Source organism: Myripristis murdjan, chromosome 17, assembly GCF_902150065.1.
Source record: "Myripristis murdjan chromosome 17, fMyrMur1.1, whole genome shotgun sequence".
Lineage (NCBI taxonomy): Eukaryota > Metazoa > Chordata > Actinopteri > Holocentriformes > Holocentridae > Myripristis > Myripristis murdjan.
Window position 1 is genome coordinate 12,952,556 of NC_043996.1, and position 15,998 is coordinate 12,968,553.

At 38.9% G+C, this 15,998-nt stretch overlaps 1 protein-coding gene across 1 annotated transcript in view; it reads left to right on the forward strand.

Annotated features, from left to right (window-relative positions):
• The first annotated feature begins 3,271 nt into the window (after positions 1-3,271).
• slc1a7a (solute carrier family 1 member 7a) overlaps positions 3,272-15,998 on the forward strand; it is a 47,563-nt gene continuing 34,836 nt past the window's right edge. Inside the window, exons 1-2 of the mRNA XM_030074444.1 lie at positions 3,272-3,412; positions 13,036-13,115. Of these exons, the coding sequence (XP_029930304.1) occupies positions 3,272-3,412; positions 13,036-13,115 (221 nt within the window). The remainder of the gene's footprint in view (positions 3,413-13,035; positions 13,116-15,998) is intronic.

Below are 15,998 nucleotides of genomic sequence, written 5' to 3' on the forward strand. Positions count from 1 at the left end.
TAGTTCCCAGTGAAACTCTTGACCCCTGAGAAGTGAGCTATTGATGTTGAGTTTTCCTCATGTAAAATTTTGACAGTTTGAACGAAGAAAAACCCATACAGCCTGTACTGTGCTAGCTGTGGTGACAGGACACAAATGTTTTGTATAGGGTGACCTGTTCCATTTAGCATTCTGATTGCTGATCGTAATTTGATACAGCAAAAATATTCTATTTATGAAAAAAAAAAAAAAAACAGTCTATTTAAGAAATAGACTGGCCAATTATGAGTCCCATACTGTTTGTGCATGCAGTTTCTTGTGGGCATGTATAAAATTATTAAAGTATCAATGCCTCCTGGACGCAAAATGAATAACATTTAATAATGTGCCGTATATAATTGATTTTGTATCCTATTTGTGTTTGAGCACTGAGGCCAGGGGCCATGAAATGTGGGTGGAGCGGGGGAATAGAATTGTTCTTAGAGTCGAGCTGATTAGAATGAGAAATAAACACTTAATTGCACTTGCTCATGTTCATCTGCTGTCCTCTGGAGTAATGTTATTACCTCAGAGGGGGAAATTAGATTCCATCTGTGCAACAGATGGCATCAAACTCACCTTTTTTATTCTAAATGTACAGGTGATGAGCGGTAGATGTGCTACGTGAAGTGCTGTCTGGCGTTTTTCTGGCACCTTTTAAATACTTGAATGTGTCTGCCTCTGGATATTTTTCTTTAATGCTGCAAGGTCACCTGGAGGTATACAAATAATTTAATTTATCAAATAAAGCATGCCTGCTTTTTCAACTGTTAATAAAATGTTTGTCTGTGGTTGCAGCTTCATAGCTTATCTACCTTTTTTAACCCGCTACATCACTTGCATGCACTACAACAGAGAGAGTTTGTGGCTGACTGCCTCCCTTCTGGCTCTGGTGATAAACTGTTATTCCCATCGGTGTGTGGACACCTTTAAAAACCAAACCTGTGCCCCTAACAAAAAAGTCCCATGTGAATCCAAAGCAGATACCTTTTGCTTTTTTAACACATTATGACTTTCTTAATGTGAGCACATATTTCGATGTTGCACTCTGACATCACAGGCTAGGTTTTATTTCAGATGTGAAATTTCCATTCATAGGTGAATAGTTTTTTTTTTCACCTGCCATTGCGTGAAAACTGGATTTTAAATGCAATGAGATATGTCACATCTTAAAGATATAAAATACGTAATATTTTGCTTGTTCAAAGGTGCAAATGACCATTACACATCACCGGGGGTACATGAGTGTTGTTGATCAGTATCAACAACAACCACTGTTACCATGATGGCTGCCGAGATTTTGAGCTTGAAAAACAATATTGTCAATATGGTCAAACGTAATCAAACTTTAGGCAGCAGAGAACGAGAGTGATGGGAGTGATGGAGACGAGCTATGTTTTTTTACGCAGAAAAAGGCAGCTCTGGGAATTTGATTGACATGGTTTTCAAAGGAGGCGTTGTTGTCAAAAATTACAACAGGAGAGGACCAAGCACTGAGCCCTGAGGGACACCTTGGGATAGAGGAGCGGTGGAGAAGTCGGAGTTGTTGATGCTGATAAACTGTTGTCTGTTTGTGAGGTATAATTTTAGCCAGTTAGTGCTACAATATTAAAACACTTCTTACAGGTTGTTTTTCTTCATAATTTTGACAAATCACCATTAAACACAGAGGGTCCAAACACAACTACAATCCAAAATACATTGAGGGAAAAAATCCTGTTTTCCTGGCTTCTCCTGAGGCTGTAATCTCAGTTGTTAAAATCTGTTCAGGAGGAATCAAACAACCTCTCATCTCAAGGAAATATTGTGATCTCACTCGGTAGCTATAATAATTTTGCTTAGCTTACTGTAGCTATGGCTCGCCAGTTCATACTTCCCCGTTGCATCAGCCTGAGCATGAGCACCAGCGTGCATGAGGGTGGGAGTGACTTGGACAAGGTTCTGAATGAGTTAAAATTTTTGATTAAACAAATTACCTAATCTTTAATGCATCAATAATTTAACACTCTGCCCTGACTACTTTTATTCTTAGTAATTAAGAACATTTTACTGCTGATACTTATTTACTTTTATTTAATTAACATTATGAATGCAAGATGTACACTTTAAATTAACTGTTTTTCCATTATGGCATGGCTTTAATTAAGTTAAAGCCATGCCATAGTATGTGTGTGTGTGTGTGTGTGTGTGTGTGTGTGTGTGTGTGTGTGTGTGTGTGTGTGTGTGTGTGTGTGTGCCTGTGTGTGTCTGTGTCTATGTGCATCCTCATGAGTGTGTAATCTTGTTCGGATTTGTTTAGTCTGTTGTCTGTGTGTGCTTGTGTGCTTATGTTTCTGTGCCTGTGTGTCTTCATTAGGTTTAATCTTTGCTTGATGACTGCAGTCAGTGCACACCTACTGTGCATGGGTATGCTGTGCAAAAACCTGAACAAAAAGCCAATAACCCACCAGAAACATAATTGCATTTCCTCTTTGTATTGTGCATAGTGTTATTTACCCCCTGTCACTTGTTGTGCAATTTCTGTTTTCTTTTTCTTTTTTTTGCGGATGGTCTTGAACTACCCGCTGTCCAATTGTTCAGAGAGCGCTCTAATCCAGCCTTAGATCTCAGTCATGCAGCACGGCCTAATAGGATCGGTAGTATTAACCCTGATGACAATACCGCCAGCTGTCGCAGAGCCCTCTACTGGCCGCCCAGAGGAATGTGAGGGAGGGGGGCAGACTGAGGGAGAGGGAGATGACTGACAGAGGGAGAGAGAGAGTGTTTGTGAGATGTAGAGAGAGAGGGAGGGAGAGAGAGCTCTGAACGTGTGGTGCTCTTAGTCCCATGTGGAATAACCAAGGAAGCAGCTCGGAGGAGGAACAGAGAGACTCTTGAAGTGCTTTATCTTTGGACAACTACCTCTTTGATTTTATTTTTGAACCCTCATTGTTAACCAACATCAGATCCCATCCCCTTTTCTTTTTTTCCCTTTTTTGTTCATTTTTCTTTTCCTATCTTAGTTTTTTTTCTCCTCTCTCTCATCTATCTATCTGTCCCACCTTCTCCTTCATCCATCTATCCTCTGCACCCTCCCATCCATCTTTCCCTGCCCGCTGCTTCCACTCCCTGCTATTTCTACCTGCCTGCTGGCTGCTGGTTATGGCTGAATAAGTGGGGAGGGGGGCTGCTCCAGTGGTTTTCTCTGAGGGGGTGCAAGGTTGCAGTCAGGACCAGGACAAGCAGGAGCAGCAGAAGGAGGCGGAGGAGGAGGATGGCGGTAGCTCTGGATGAAGTGTGGGGGCGGGTGAAGAATGTCTGCAAGCAGAATGGACTGCTCATCCTGTCCGTGTTAGCTGTGGTCATTGGTTGCCTGCTGGGCTTCTTCCTCAGAGGCAAGCAGCTCTCCGAGCAGGTCAGTTGGTTGCAACGCCCCAGTGATGGTGCTTCTTGCTCCCTGTCTCCCTCTAAATGTCCCGCAGTGACTCCCCCTGCCTTCCTCTTAACCCCTGACATGGATTCAGCAACCCGGACCCATAATGCAACAGATTACTCCGTTCCTTGTTCCCTATATCTGCTTCTTTACCTCATCTCCCAGTGCCTCACACCAAGAAAACCCGTATACACATATACATACACATGCGCACACACACACGCACATCCATGTTCGTATCCTCTCAGGAAAAGGCAATTCCTTTCAAATAAAAACTTGCTCGTCTGCTGTTATGAATCAGCTTCTTCATATCCACTCTTTCACAAACTGGCCTCGAACTTTTCACCCTGCCTCTGATCACTGACATTCATGTAATTCTGCCAAAATATGTGTTTCATCGCCTTGAGTCCCAGTGTGTTGTGGACAGATGGAGAGAATGAGGAAAATTCACCTGCACTGATAAAAGTGGGGCTACAAAAGAGTGCGGGGATACATGTAATGCACTCTCTACATTAGGTTATTTTTGGAGAGATAGGACATGGAAAAGAATACATTAAATTTCAAATACACATTTTTCTTACTGCTAGAATGGTATGTATGATAATGTTTAGACTCTTCAGACAGCCAATTTTATTCCATTGCTGGTGCTTTGGAAATATATATATATATATATATATATATATATATATATATATATATATATATATTATTTTTTAATGTTTAGTGTTGTCCCCTGAGTCGCTCAGATTGATTGCAGCCTTTCAGGCATCCATGGAAAGGGATTGCCAGTGGAGAGATTAGTTGTCAATCACTCACAGAAGCTTCGAGTCAACAGCACACCACTCATGTTGACTTATATAATTCACACAAGACAGAGAGGGAAATAAAATTAAATAGGGGGATTTTATTCTTGTCACCTAAATGAACTGAAGCTTTAGAGCAAGCTCAGGGGCTACAATTACACACAGTGAGCTGTGCTGATGCACTGAAGAATGATAACATTGCAGGCAAATGGCTGGCATACGGGCACATTGTGCTTGAAATTATTGTGATTGAAATTAATGTAGCAAACAAATTAAAATGTCATCAACTCCAACAGATTGTATGTAAGTAATGGTAAAGTAAAAAGAACCCAAGAATTATTTGCAGATCAGAGGTTGGTGCATATAGTGCATAGACCTTAAGTGGCTTTTAAATCCCATCACCAGTCAGTGTGTCAGCTACACTGACAACTGCCCTTATCTGTGATAATACAACAGCTTACTCCTGCCATGTTACAGGTGCTTCATGCAAAACTGGGGGCAGAAAAGTCAGGTATCTCCTTCTGATGTTTGACCATGCATCCTCTGTCAGGTATGTCATGATCAAGAGACAAGGAAGTCAAATAGTTGCTCTCCTGGTTGCTTTTGTTTTATCTGATGAAGGCCTCAGAGGAAAACATGCTTTTCTTTGTTTGATCTGTGTAAGAACTGCAAAAAGAGTTTTCAAATCTGATCACCAAGAATCCAAAGCTATCATAGCTGCTCATGAACAGTAAAGAGCAATCTCACTTGAGAGTCTTTTTTGCCCAAAAGTTGAGAATTTGTGTCTCTCTGACACTGAGATATTAATGACAAATGAAAAAAATCTATCTGTCTATCTAGAGAGAGAGAGAGAGAGAGAGAAAGAGAGAGAGAGAAATGGACATCAAGACAAGTATAAGACAATAGAAACATGAAGTTGGGAGGTAGGATCGAGGGGGTAACAGAATCACAAAATAATCAGACATCATAGAGACAGAAAACAGGAGAGCAAAAAACAAAACAAAACAAATGGGAAAGTCAAGAACAGTGGGTGTGTCTTTCAACGGGAGAAAGTTTGAATGATGGTGATAAGCTTAAAGATATATATATATATATATATATATATATATATATTGTGTGTGTATTTGTGTTCTTGCTAATGGAGTTCACAGCACAGTGTTATCACTATGAACAAAAGACTAAGCAGACCACACTGGCCCACACTGTCTTGTTAATGTACTGAGAGCAAGATGTGCAGACATTGCTCCTTGTTTCAGATAAACAGATATAAATATATGCTACCTTATTTGACTTCAATTATCCATGACAGGAAATGCTCCGGGGGTACTGGCTCACTGACTGATGCACTGAATATTGCATTGATAATTGAAATTTGTCATGAAGTCTAATGAGTGGAAAGCTTTTCAAAACAATGTCTGTGCTGAAACTAGAAAGGGGTATGTCTTTGGTCAGTGAGTCACCATCAAGGCCCCTTTGCAAGGCTCTTGACTAAACACTGTGGTTTCTCTGGTAGCTTCCTGCTGTGACTTTGCAGTGTATACGATGAGAAACAGTGCAGTAGAGTTGCTTTTGGGCCATTGCATTATTGGTGCCTCATGTCTGTTAATAATTTTGTATTAAGCTCATTTGTCACATGGGATGTAGGACATAATATCGTCATGGAGGCATCTGTCTGTCTGTCTGTCTGTCTGTCTGTCTGTCTGTGAACACAATAACTCAAGAACAATAAATAACAGGGAATTCACTCGTAGGCCACAGCTTTCCTCCTCTGTTATTGAGCACAAATGTGCATATTAATGAAGAACACCCAGAGACTCTCAAGATTTCCTTCCTTTTTCTCTTTTATCTGTGGGCTTTTTTGGGGGACTTTTTTTTTCTTGTGCGCTATGAGTTTTAAGCCAGGGAGTGTTGTCCTGTTTTGTTTGTTGTTTTCTTGTGGGCCCTTTGAGGCTGTAAACAGTGGTTTAGGGCTCAAAATAAAATCTAAATTGAGTTTGAAATTTGATATTTCAGTTTGAAGCGACTACAACTCCTTAAAGGTGCATTACGCAAAGTTCAGAGAGTCCGTGGAAATGAGGACGGCCGCTGATGAAGACAGTAGACTCAGCTCTCGAATTCTGTACTTATTTCACTTTTTTTTCCTCTTTTTTTGCCAGCTGAGTCTGAGTTGTTCTCACTTCAGTCCTCCCCTGCCACTTTTGTATTGTTTACAGAACCGATGTGTTATGCATCTACAAGTTTGCTGACATCAAGCTATCTGCCAGTTAATGTATTAATTAGGTTATTGACCTCATAAGCAGAGCTGCCTCTTCCTAATACATCATGATGATTATAGGAGGACATTAGGCAGCACAAGCATCTCTTGTTTGTAATTGCCAACACATGAAGGTTGGACTGACTGACCACCAACACAAGAGGAACAACACAGATTTATGGAATCAAGAGTACTCCAAAAACCAAACACACAAATTACTGGCTCTGTTGTGCTTTTCTGTTGACAAACAGAGGAAGCCAGGACTGTGGTCGGCCCTGCCAGACAATCTGCCCAGGCTCAGCCCCCTCAAGATGCATTTTGCATCCAACAAGAAAAAAACAAGATAGAATACTGATTGCCTGAGGTTTTCCATCCATAAATTTGAAATGATTATTGTTGCGTCACCCTCTGTCAATCGATGACAGCTCCTTATGTTGCTTGTCAGCTGCTTCCTGTGAATGCCTGTTGTGGTGCAAAGCGCCGCTCACTGCTATGGCTACACTTTGACAAAAATGCATAAAATTAACAGTGAAAAACACGGAACGGCACAGATGTTTGATGAATGATCTCTCATTTATTTTTTTATTCAGTCATTCCTTCTCCCTGCTACTATAAACTAAAAGCGTTTAAAATTTTTCGAGCGGAGGATGGAGAGGATGGCACTGGATTAGAGTCGATGTTGTGTGGCAGCTGGCAGGGTGAAGGTCAAGATAGAGGTGAGGACAGTCAAACACGCAGTGCATTCATGTGCACAAGGTGAAAGAACTGGATGTCACAGAGAGCATAGAAACGCACGTGTGTGGGTGTATGAGTCATGCACACTTACATTTGTACCTGCATATTTACACTGTGCGATGCTATCAAGGCCACGAGACTGTTTCTACCCCTTATATGTACAAAAAAAAAGATTGCTTTTGAGTATTGATTAAATTTAAAGAAGCACAGTTTTTACCATGTCATAGAAAAAAATGAAAGTAGCCTGACATATCTTTGGAGATTTGATTGGACTCTTGATTAGAGCTGGTGACACCAGGCCTTGAAGCAACCTGCTGGTGCTCTGTTGGGGGAAAAAAATAATCAAACCAATGGAAGGAAGCCATCACTAATGATTCCTCAATGGACCAGCATGCAGTGCAGCCATATGTAATAACGATAATAATCATCATTTTTCTCACTTAGAAAACCTACTGCCATGGTTGCAATATTTGTTGTGGTTGTAATTATTGTGGGGGTTTTCAGAAGGCATTCTGGGAAATACACCGTAGGAAATGTGGGAAGGACAGAGGGCACAACGTTAATATAAATTATGACACTGCGCATTAGAATAAAAGCATAAAGGCCTATTCACTCAGAGTCTGACATGAATAAGCAGCGCAGAAGTTTCAAAGATTTGCAAAAGTTTTTTTGTTTTTTTTTTGCCTAAAAACACTAAGTCCAGCACAGAATTTTCATTATTCTCAGAAAAATATATATAATATATATATATATAAAAGTAAGCAAATAAGCAAATAAGCAGTCTGTCCACTCCAGATTGGATATTGCTCTCACTAATCCTACAGAAATGACTCCACTACTACATATGAGTTGACCAAACTCACTTTGATCGATTTCCTTTTTGATTGCCATATCAGTTTTTTTTCTGCTTGTTTGTAGTTTTTATGCCTTATGTCATACACTTCTCTAATTCTCAGACCAAGGATATCAACAGCTCCACATCCATCTTAAATGCGAGATACATGACCTAAAAGCTAATCTGATTGGTCAGTGAGCTGTCTTTCGACCTCCAAAACAAATAAACAAAACACAAACAAACAAAAAAGGTATGAGGGACGAAAAATGACAAAACAATAAATAAATGAATAAATAAATAAATACGCATATAAATATATAAATGCATAAATAATTAAATTAATAAATATTTCTACATTTATTTATTTATTTATTTCTGTTTTTATTCATGCATTTATTTATTTATTTGTGTATTTATACATTTATGCATGTATTTATTTATTTATTTTTACATTTATTTATTTATTTATTTATTCATTTCTACATTTATTTATTCATTTATTTATTTATATATTTATTTTTACATTTATTTATTTATACTTTTATTTATTTCTACATTTATTCATTTATTTATTCCTTCTTTTATTTCTACATTTATTTATTTATTTCTACATTTATTTATTTATTTCTACATTTATTTATTTATTCCTACATTTATTTCTGTATTTCTACATTTCCACATTTATTTATTTCTGTATTTCTGTGTCGTATGTTAATAAGGTGGGCGGTTCTTACATTAGTCTTAAGCACGATTGGTTTGTGGGTGTGATCCTATCCACTGCTACTGCCTGGACTGGCAGTAGCAGTGGATAGCAGTGGACTAGCTAGCTACTAGGGCATTAACAACGCCAGACTTTTCCCCGTCGTCGACGTTACGTCGACCCGTCAACACCGGGAGATTTTTGGGGGGCTAGTGGGGCTCTAACCGGAGGGAGGGAGGGGTTGTAGTGGAGCACCGACCGGGCGACCGGGTGGGTGAGGAGGCTGCAGTGGAGCGCCGACCGTGTGTGTAGTCGGACTACTGGAAGTAGTCGGTGGGTGCATGATTTACCACATCATTCGCCAGTGACCTTAAATCACTGACGATGGCTCTCAAAACGCTTTCCATTGCGTTTTACACAGTAGCTAGTAGGGCATTAATGTAAACATCGACCCGTCGAAAGTCGAAGAAACACCCCCACACACACGGTCGGCGCTCCACTGCAGCCTCCTCACCCCCCGGTCGCCCGGTCGGCGCTCCACTACAACCCCTCCCTCCCTCCGGTTAGAGCCCCGCTAGCCCCCCAAAAATCTCCCGGTGTTGACGGGTCGACGTAACGTCGACGACGGGGAAAAGTCTGGCGTTGTTAATGCCCTAGTAGCTAGCTAGTCCACTGCTATCCACTGCTACCATGACTGCTACTGCCAGTCCAGGCAGCAGCAGTGGATAGGATCACACCCACAAACCAATCGTGCTTAAGACTAATGTAAGAACCGCCCACCTTATTAACATACGACACAGAAATACAGAAATAAATAAATGTGGAAATGTAGAAATACAGAAATAAATGTAGGAATAAATAAATAAATGTAGAAATAAATAAATAAATGTAGAAATAAATAAATAAATGTAGAAATAAAAGAAGGAATAAATAAATGAATAAATGTAGAAATAAATAAAAGTATAAATAAATAAATGTAAAAATAAATATATAAATAAATAAATGAATAAATAAATGTAGAAATGAATAAATAAATAAATAAATAAATGTAAAAATAAATAAATAAATACATGCATAAATGTATAAATACACAAATAAATAAATAAATGCATGAATAAAAACAGAAATAAATAAATAAATGTAGAAATATTTATTAATTTAATTATTTATGCATTTATATATTTATATGCGTATTTATTTATTTATTCATTTATTTATTGTTTTGTCATTTTTCGTCCCTCATAAAAAGGATCATTGCAGTGTGATATTTTGAATTTGCACGTTTTTCATGCTGAAAATTCAGACTTGGTGTGAATAAGTGTCTGAGGGTGAATTTTTATGTATTTTTATCAATAGTTTCTATTGAATAGCCGCAATCCAGTGTGTAGTTTGTCTTTAAAGTGAAAAAAAAATGGCTTGACTCTGACACCAAAACAGACGCAGTGTGGGAAATTAATCCATTAACATTTGGGCAGATATAAGAAGATATTACTAGGTCAGCTAGAGTTGTGGTGTGTATGTGTGTGTGTGTGTGTGTGTGTGTGTGTGTGTTTGGTTTGTGAATGAGAGTTGCCATTCATGTATGTGTGCCTACACTGTTTACATTTGCTGTTTATCAAATGCATATTGGCAAGAGAAAATGGGCTGGATGCAACTGCGTGTGTTAGTGCATGTATTTTCCGTTAATTTTGCATAGTGTGTTCTTTGCCTGTCACTCAATGCCTGTTAACTGTGCAGTGCATGTGTGTGTGTGTGTGTGTGTGTGTGTGTGTGTGCCAAATGGGGCTGTGTGCAAGCAGAAACGATAGATGCCAAGGCCAGTGACAACTGTCATGTAAAGGAATCATTGTCTGTATATTCATCTGTATCTGTATATCTGTATATTCATATAGTCCATCCACTTTTGCACATATGCATTGTGTCTATACACACACACACACACACACACACACACACACATACACACACTGTCCTCTGTGTTCCTGCCCTCTCTGATCCTGGTGTAAAAACTAAGCTATCTCTCGCTCCAAAACAGAGGCAGAAGCAAAAAGGTTTTTACTGCAGCATGATCTCACCGTACAGATGTGTTGTACTGACTCCGATGTGCCGCACAAATTTACCTCCCCCTCCCACTTTTTCATTTGTTTTGTTTTGCTTTGCTTTTTGTTTTGCCCTTTGCTTTGGTGTTTTTGATTTTTGCAGACCCTCACATGAACATCCATATAAATTACTGAAGTTTTCAGAGTCATCTGCATCACTGTGCACTCGGAACAAAGGACTATGATTACTTCCAAATGATTAACCACCAACAAACTGTGTTTTGGTTTGTATCTACCTCACAACCTTGCAGACATAACGAAAGCACAGGCATGGATAGAAGAGTTAAAAAAAAAAGTACATATACTGAGGAGTGAGAGATTCAGAGTGCTGCACTGGGTCCAAAAAATAAAGACAAAATAATGGCAATTAAAAGACAATGTGAAAACTCTGCTAGGAGCTGCCTTGTGAAAGAAGTTTATAATCTCAATAGATAGATAGATAGATACAGATATACAGTAAATGAATGAATGAATGAATGAATGAGTAATTGCCCTTCTCTATTTAACTGATAAACATGGGTAAAATGGGCTTCCTTGCTATGCCCATTGATGATGATGGCAAAATAAAACACAAAAGGAAGCTCATGATGATCCATAAGAAAGATTACTTGCAAATACAAGAAAAATATCTTCACCAGCACACCAAACCAAACATGCATCATTAATAAGTAAATTGTCAGAAGAGCCAGAGCATGGAGTTTGCCATCAGTGAACCTCAGCAGGCAACCATGCAAGCTTTTTTTGTTTGTTGTTGTTGGTCTTGAGTATTATTTTTATTTGTATTATTATTTGGTTTATTATTTCTTTATTTGCAACACAATCTCCTAAAAATTACATTCCTGTACGACTATTGTATTGTATTGTAACTGTATTCTTATTTACATTTAGGGGAAATGTATTTTGTTGTGGATTACATTTGTTTCTGATACATCACCAATACATTTCTAATCAACATGTCTTGTATAAAGTCAGTTGGCACTTTAGCCAGTTGTATTGCTGTTAGCCACTGGGTCAGGGTTGGGAAAGGTAAGGTTTAGGCATAAAAACCATGGTTATGATAACATAAACAAACAAATCAACACCATTGTTGCTTCAGGCTGGACTCCAGCTCAGGTTGCCTGGGTTAAAGTTGCTTGTTTGACCCATCCCTCCTACTGTAAACTTCGGACTAAGTGATTAGAAACACTCTTGTGGTACGTTACAAACAAACAAATATGTTCCCCTCGAAATGTCACTGAGAATGCAGTTCAGTTTTAATGAGTAAGTCATCTTTAGCACATATCACTTGTTCATAATGATGCAACCCAAGGAGCCTAAAGTAGTATCATTTACTATTTTCTAAACACTATTCAGCAGTTGCTATGGTGCCAGTACCTCCAGTATGAATACAGATGAAGAGATGAGAAGCACAGATAAGATACAGTTAGTGTTCATTTGGTTATGGATAATAGCATTCGCAGTTACTTTAATTGGATATAATTGTGCATAAGAGTGTGAATGGTTGTATGGCCAGCTCTGTAATTATAGAATTGCTATCATCTGACCAGCATGCTCTCTGTAGTCAGGCACACTGTGACTCTCTCTCTCATAGGTGCACTGCTTTCACCAGATATTTGATTGCCTTCTGCCTCCTTCCTGTCAAAGACCGCTGTCTCTCAAACTGATCATCAGTGTGGTTTCACACAAATTCCCAACTGCAATAAATTCATATATTAGTAATATCCTATGACAGTTTCATATAAGTAAATGTCTTCTTTGGGACTCCTGGTCACCGGTTGATTTAACATAAAAGGAATCCAGGGTCTGGTAAGCCTTTCCTGGAACTTGATGAGAAAAATTGTGAGTTTTACATCTGTGTCTTTGGAGAATATAGACAAAGAACTGGGAGGTTTTAAAGCCACCATGGCTGAGCAGATGGAGGTAAAAGTGTGTCCTACAAAAATGAAAACTTCATCACTAGAAAATCAAGATAGCACCTCCAGATGTTTGTGCACAAACAGCTGGATTGACAAATAAAGTCCACAAAACACCACAGGAATTATCACTTATCGCCAACGATGTGGCCAAAATAAAATACAATAATCTTGTGATTTACCACTTAATATACTGTACATGTCTGTGTATAGTGTTTAACTTTGTCTCCATCACTTATTGTGTTTCTCTCTCCATCTCTCTGAAGGAAGTGAAGTACTTCCAATTTCCTGGAGAGCTGCTAATGAGGATGTTGAAGATGCTGATTTTGCCTCTGGTTGTATCCAGGTAAGAGAATGGTTATCTGCTGCTTTTGTTGCACAGTTTCATTTTGTTTTTGGTTTCTTCTCTGCTGCGATAGTTTATACTGTTGGTTGACACCAAGAGAAAGACATATTTCACTGTGTTTTTGCTGCCACACACAGTTGTTATTGGCAGTGGTTAATGCCAGTGGGCAATTTAGAGAGGATGCCATTCCTCTTGTTAACCTGCCACCCCTCGTCTCCATCCCTTAGTAGCAGAGATAGTGCAGGGCCGGAGGGTTTGTTAGTTTTGTATGCCTGACTCACTGATCCTTTATCTGACTGTGGTTTGTGAAATTTAGAGTCCATGGCCTCGACCACGGCTCTGGAATATCAGCAGCCTAACTGTGCTGTGTGCTGATAAATCCATAGTGCTGTCCATGGTGCTGAATCCATGGCGCTGGCCATGGTGCTGAATCCATGGTGCTGGCTGTGGTGCTGAAATGGCAGTCCGATTTGTAATTTTAATTATTTTGTAATTTTTCTTCCAGTCCCTCCCTTCTGTCAGTTTCATCTTGGATCTATGACACTCTCTAAACTATATAGTATTAGTACTCAATTCCACACCATATTTTAGCCTATATACTCTATAGAGTAGTCTCACAGAGGAGCAAAAGGACCATTAAGATAATATTAATATTTCTATGATCATTCAGTAGTGTCTGTGCTCCTGAAAATACACCCCAAACCAAGTCACATCTATAACAAAATATTTTAGGGAAGACATGACCACAGATTTTAATGCGGATGTTTGGTGTGACTGGAGAGTATGGAGCAGGGAACATAAAGAAATGAACCTGCACTGACAGCACCATGCTCAGCTGCTACAGTTACATAATTAGAGTTAAAGTTAATATTTGTGTTTTGAAAAATAAGCATTATTAAAATACTTAGTGTCCACATTCAGTAAAGGATTACACCTGCACAAAATATGTTTTTAGCCAAATAGCAGTTCTATGCAAAGTTGTTCTTTATTCACTGATTCCACTCCCTTTGTTGATTATTCTAGATGTGCAAGTATTTCATCTGTATTTTCAGTAATGTTCAAGTTTTTTCTGAGATCAGTTTTTTTTTTTTTTTTTCTGACATGAAGCAGCATTAGCTGGCCATATTTGGCTGTAATGGTCTCTTTTCTATTTTGCACAGTGTCCATTGTGTCCTTCAATTCCAGGGGTTCATGTGGCTCATGTAGAGTAAAATGGCCTACCTGCAGTCTATTGTGAGAAACATGAGAAAAGCCTGAATAAATTCAATCCACTGCATGAAATTTTCAGGTGTAATTACTCATTACATAAATACACAGTTATAAAAAAAAAGAAAAAAAAGAAAATTGGAGAAGGGAGAGATGAAGATCACTAGATAACATGGAACTGTAGAATGGGTAATGTCACGGTTCTGGTTAAGTTGTCCTTTTCCTTTGATAGGTGTACATGGGTGTGTGTGTGTGTGTGTGTGTGTGTGTGTGTGTGTGTGTGTGTGCGTGCGTGCGTGCGTGCGTGCGTGCGTGCGTGCGTGCGTGCGTGCGTGCGTGTGTGCGTGCGTGCGTGCGTGCGTGTGTTGGACTGTTCCCTAAATAACAAAACACCTACTGGTTAACACTTTTTAACTCTTTAAACTCTGATTTTCCCTTAAAAACACTTTCTTTCATATTCAGTGTCACATACATATTCTGGCTGCAGTGTTTCATTGAAGCATTTCATTTATAGCTGCACCTTTAGATCAAATAGAAAATAATCTAGCTGTCCTGTGCTGTCCTTTATCTCTCTGTAATTCAGCAGGACATATTTGGTATCTTTGGAAACTTTGGGATCTCCACTACAATTTAATGTAAAGTTCTGTTGGTTTGAAAAACTCACATCCTCAGCACTGACGAACCTACCAACTGCACCATCAGGGTTAATAGTGAAAACAAGCTCTGCTTTTTCAATGTAGTTTCATACCTTTCCTCCTCTTTTGAGTCAATGACACATATTTCTGAACTGCGTGCTGTTTTGATGTGCAGCTGGGAGCAGGGAGATTTGCATCAGACCGAGAAGGTTGGATTTTCTTTGTGAATACCTAATGCAGTGGCCTCAAGGAGAATAACTTAACATACGCATCTGTTCTCGCCAATATGGGCCTTACCTTGCCAAACCTTTTCCTCTACAAGGTCATATAAGGGTGCTGAATTACGGTGTATAGCAGGAAGAAGAGCCTTTGGGCAATTAATTTGTTTCTACTGAATTAGGAAATAAATTATAATTACAGTGATTGCCTTTGAGATTTTATTTTTACTATCAGCCACAGAGTGTTTGTTGGCAAATAGAAGTTGTAGATTGACCTTTGGTGATCACTGGAGCTTTTCTCTGAGCATCTGCACTGACTATAAATGAGAAATTGTAGTGAAACTCAAACTCTAGTGAAACTAACACCCTTATCGATGTAAACACTATTAAAATGGAGATATATTTTGCAATTCTGGGTCTAATTTGTAGCTCAGTGGTTTATTTTGCTGATTTTTACAGATAACTGGCTAAATATGCAGTGCAGCCATTAGCGAACATAAGATAATTTGAGATTCTTGGGCAGGTATGCGAGTATGACTGTGATTACAAATGGTTACAATGATGATGAATTTGCAATTTCCTCTTTCAGTTTCACATTTGCTCAAAAGTAAAACACTATAAGCGACAACTTGTACTTAGATTTGTATGAAAAGGCTTTCCTTTTCGACACTGTAGCTCTCCAAAGTGACACCTGTGTGAAATGTGATTTGGGATACAGAGGATACAGAGGATACAGAGGAAGGATACACTGGTTATATCCTCCAGATTCACCTAAAAAAAGGTTGCATATCTAGGTTGCATTTGAAGGACTGGATATAGCCTTG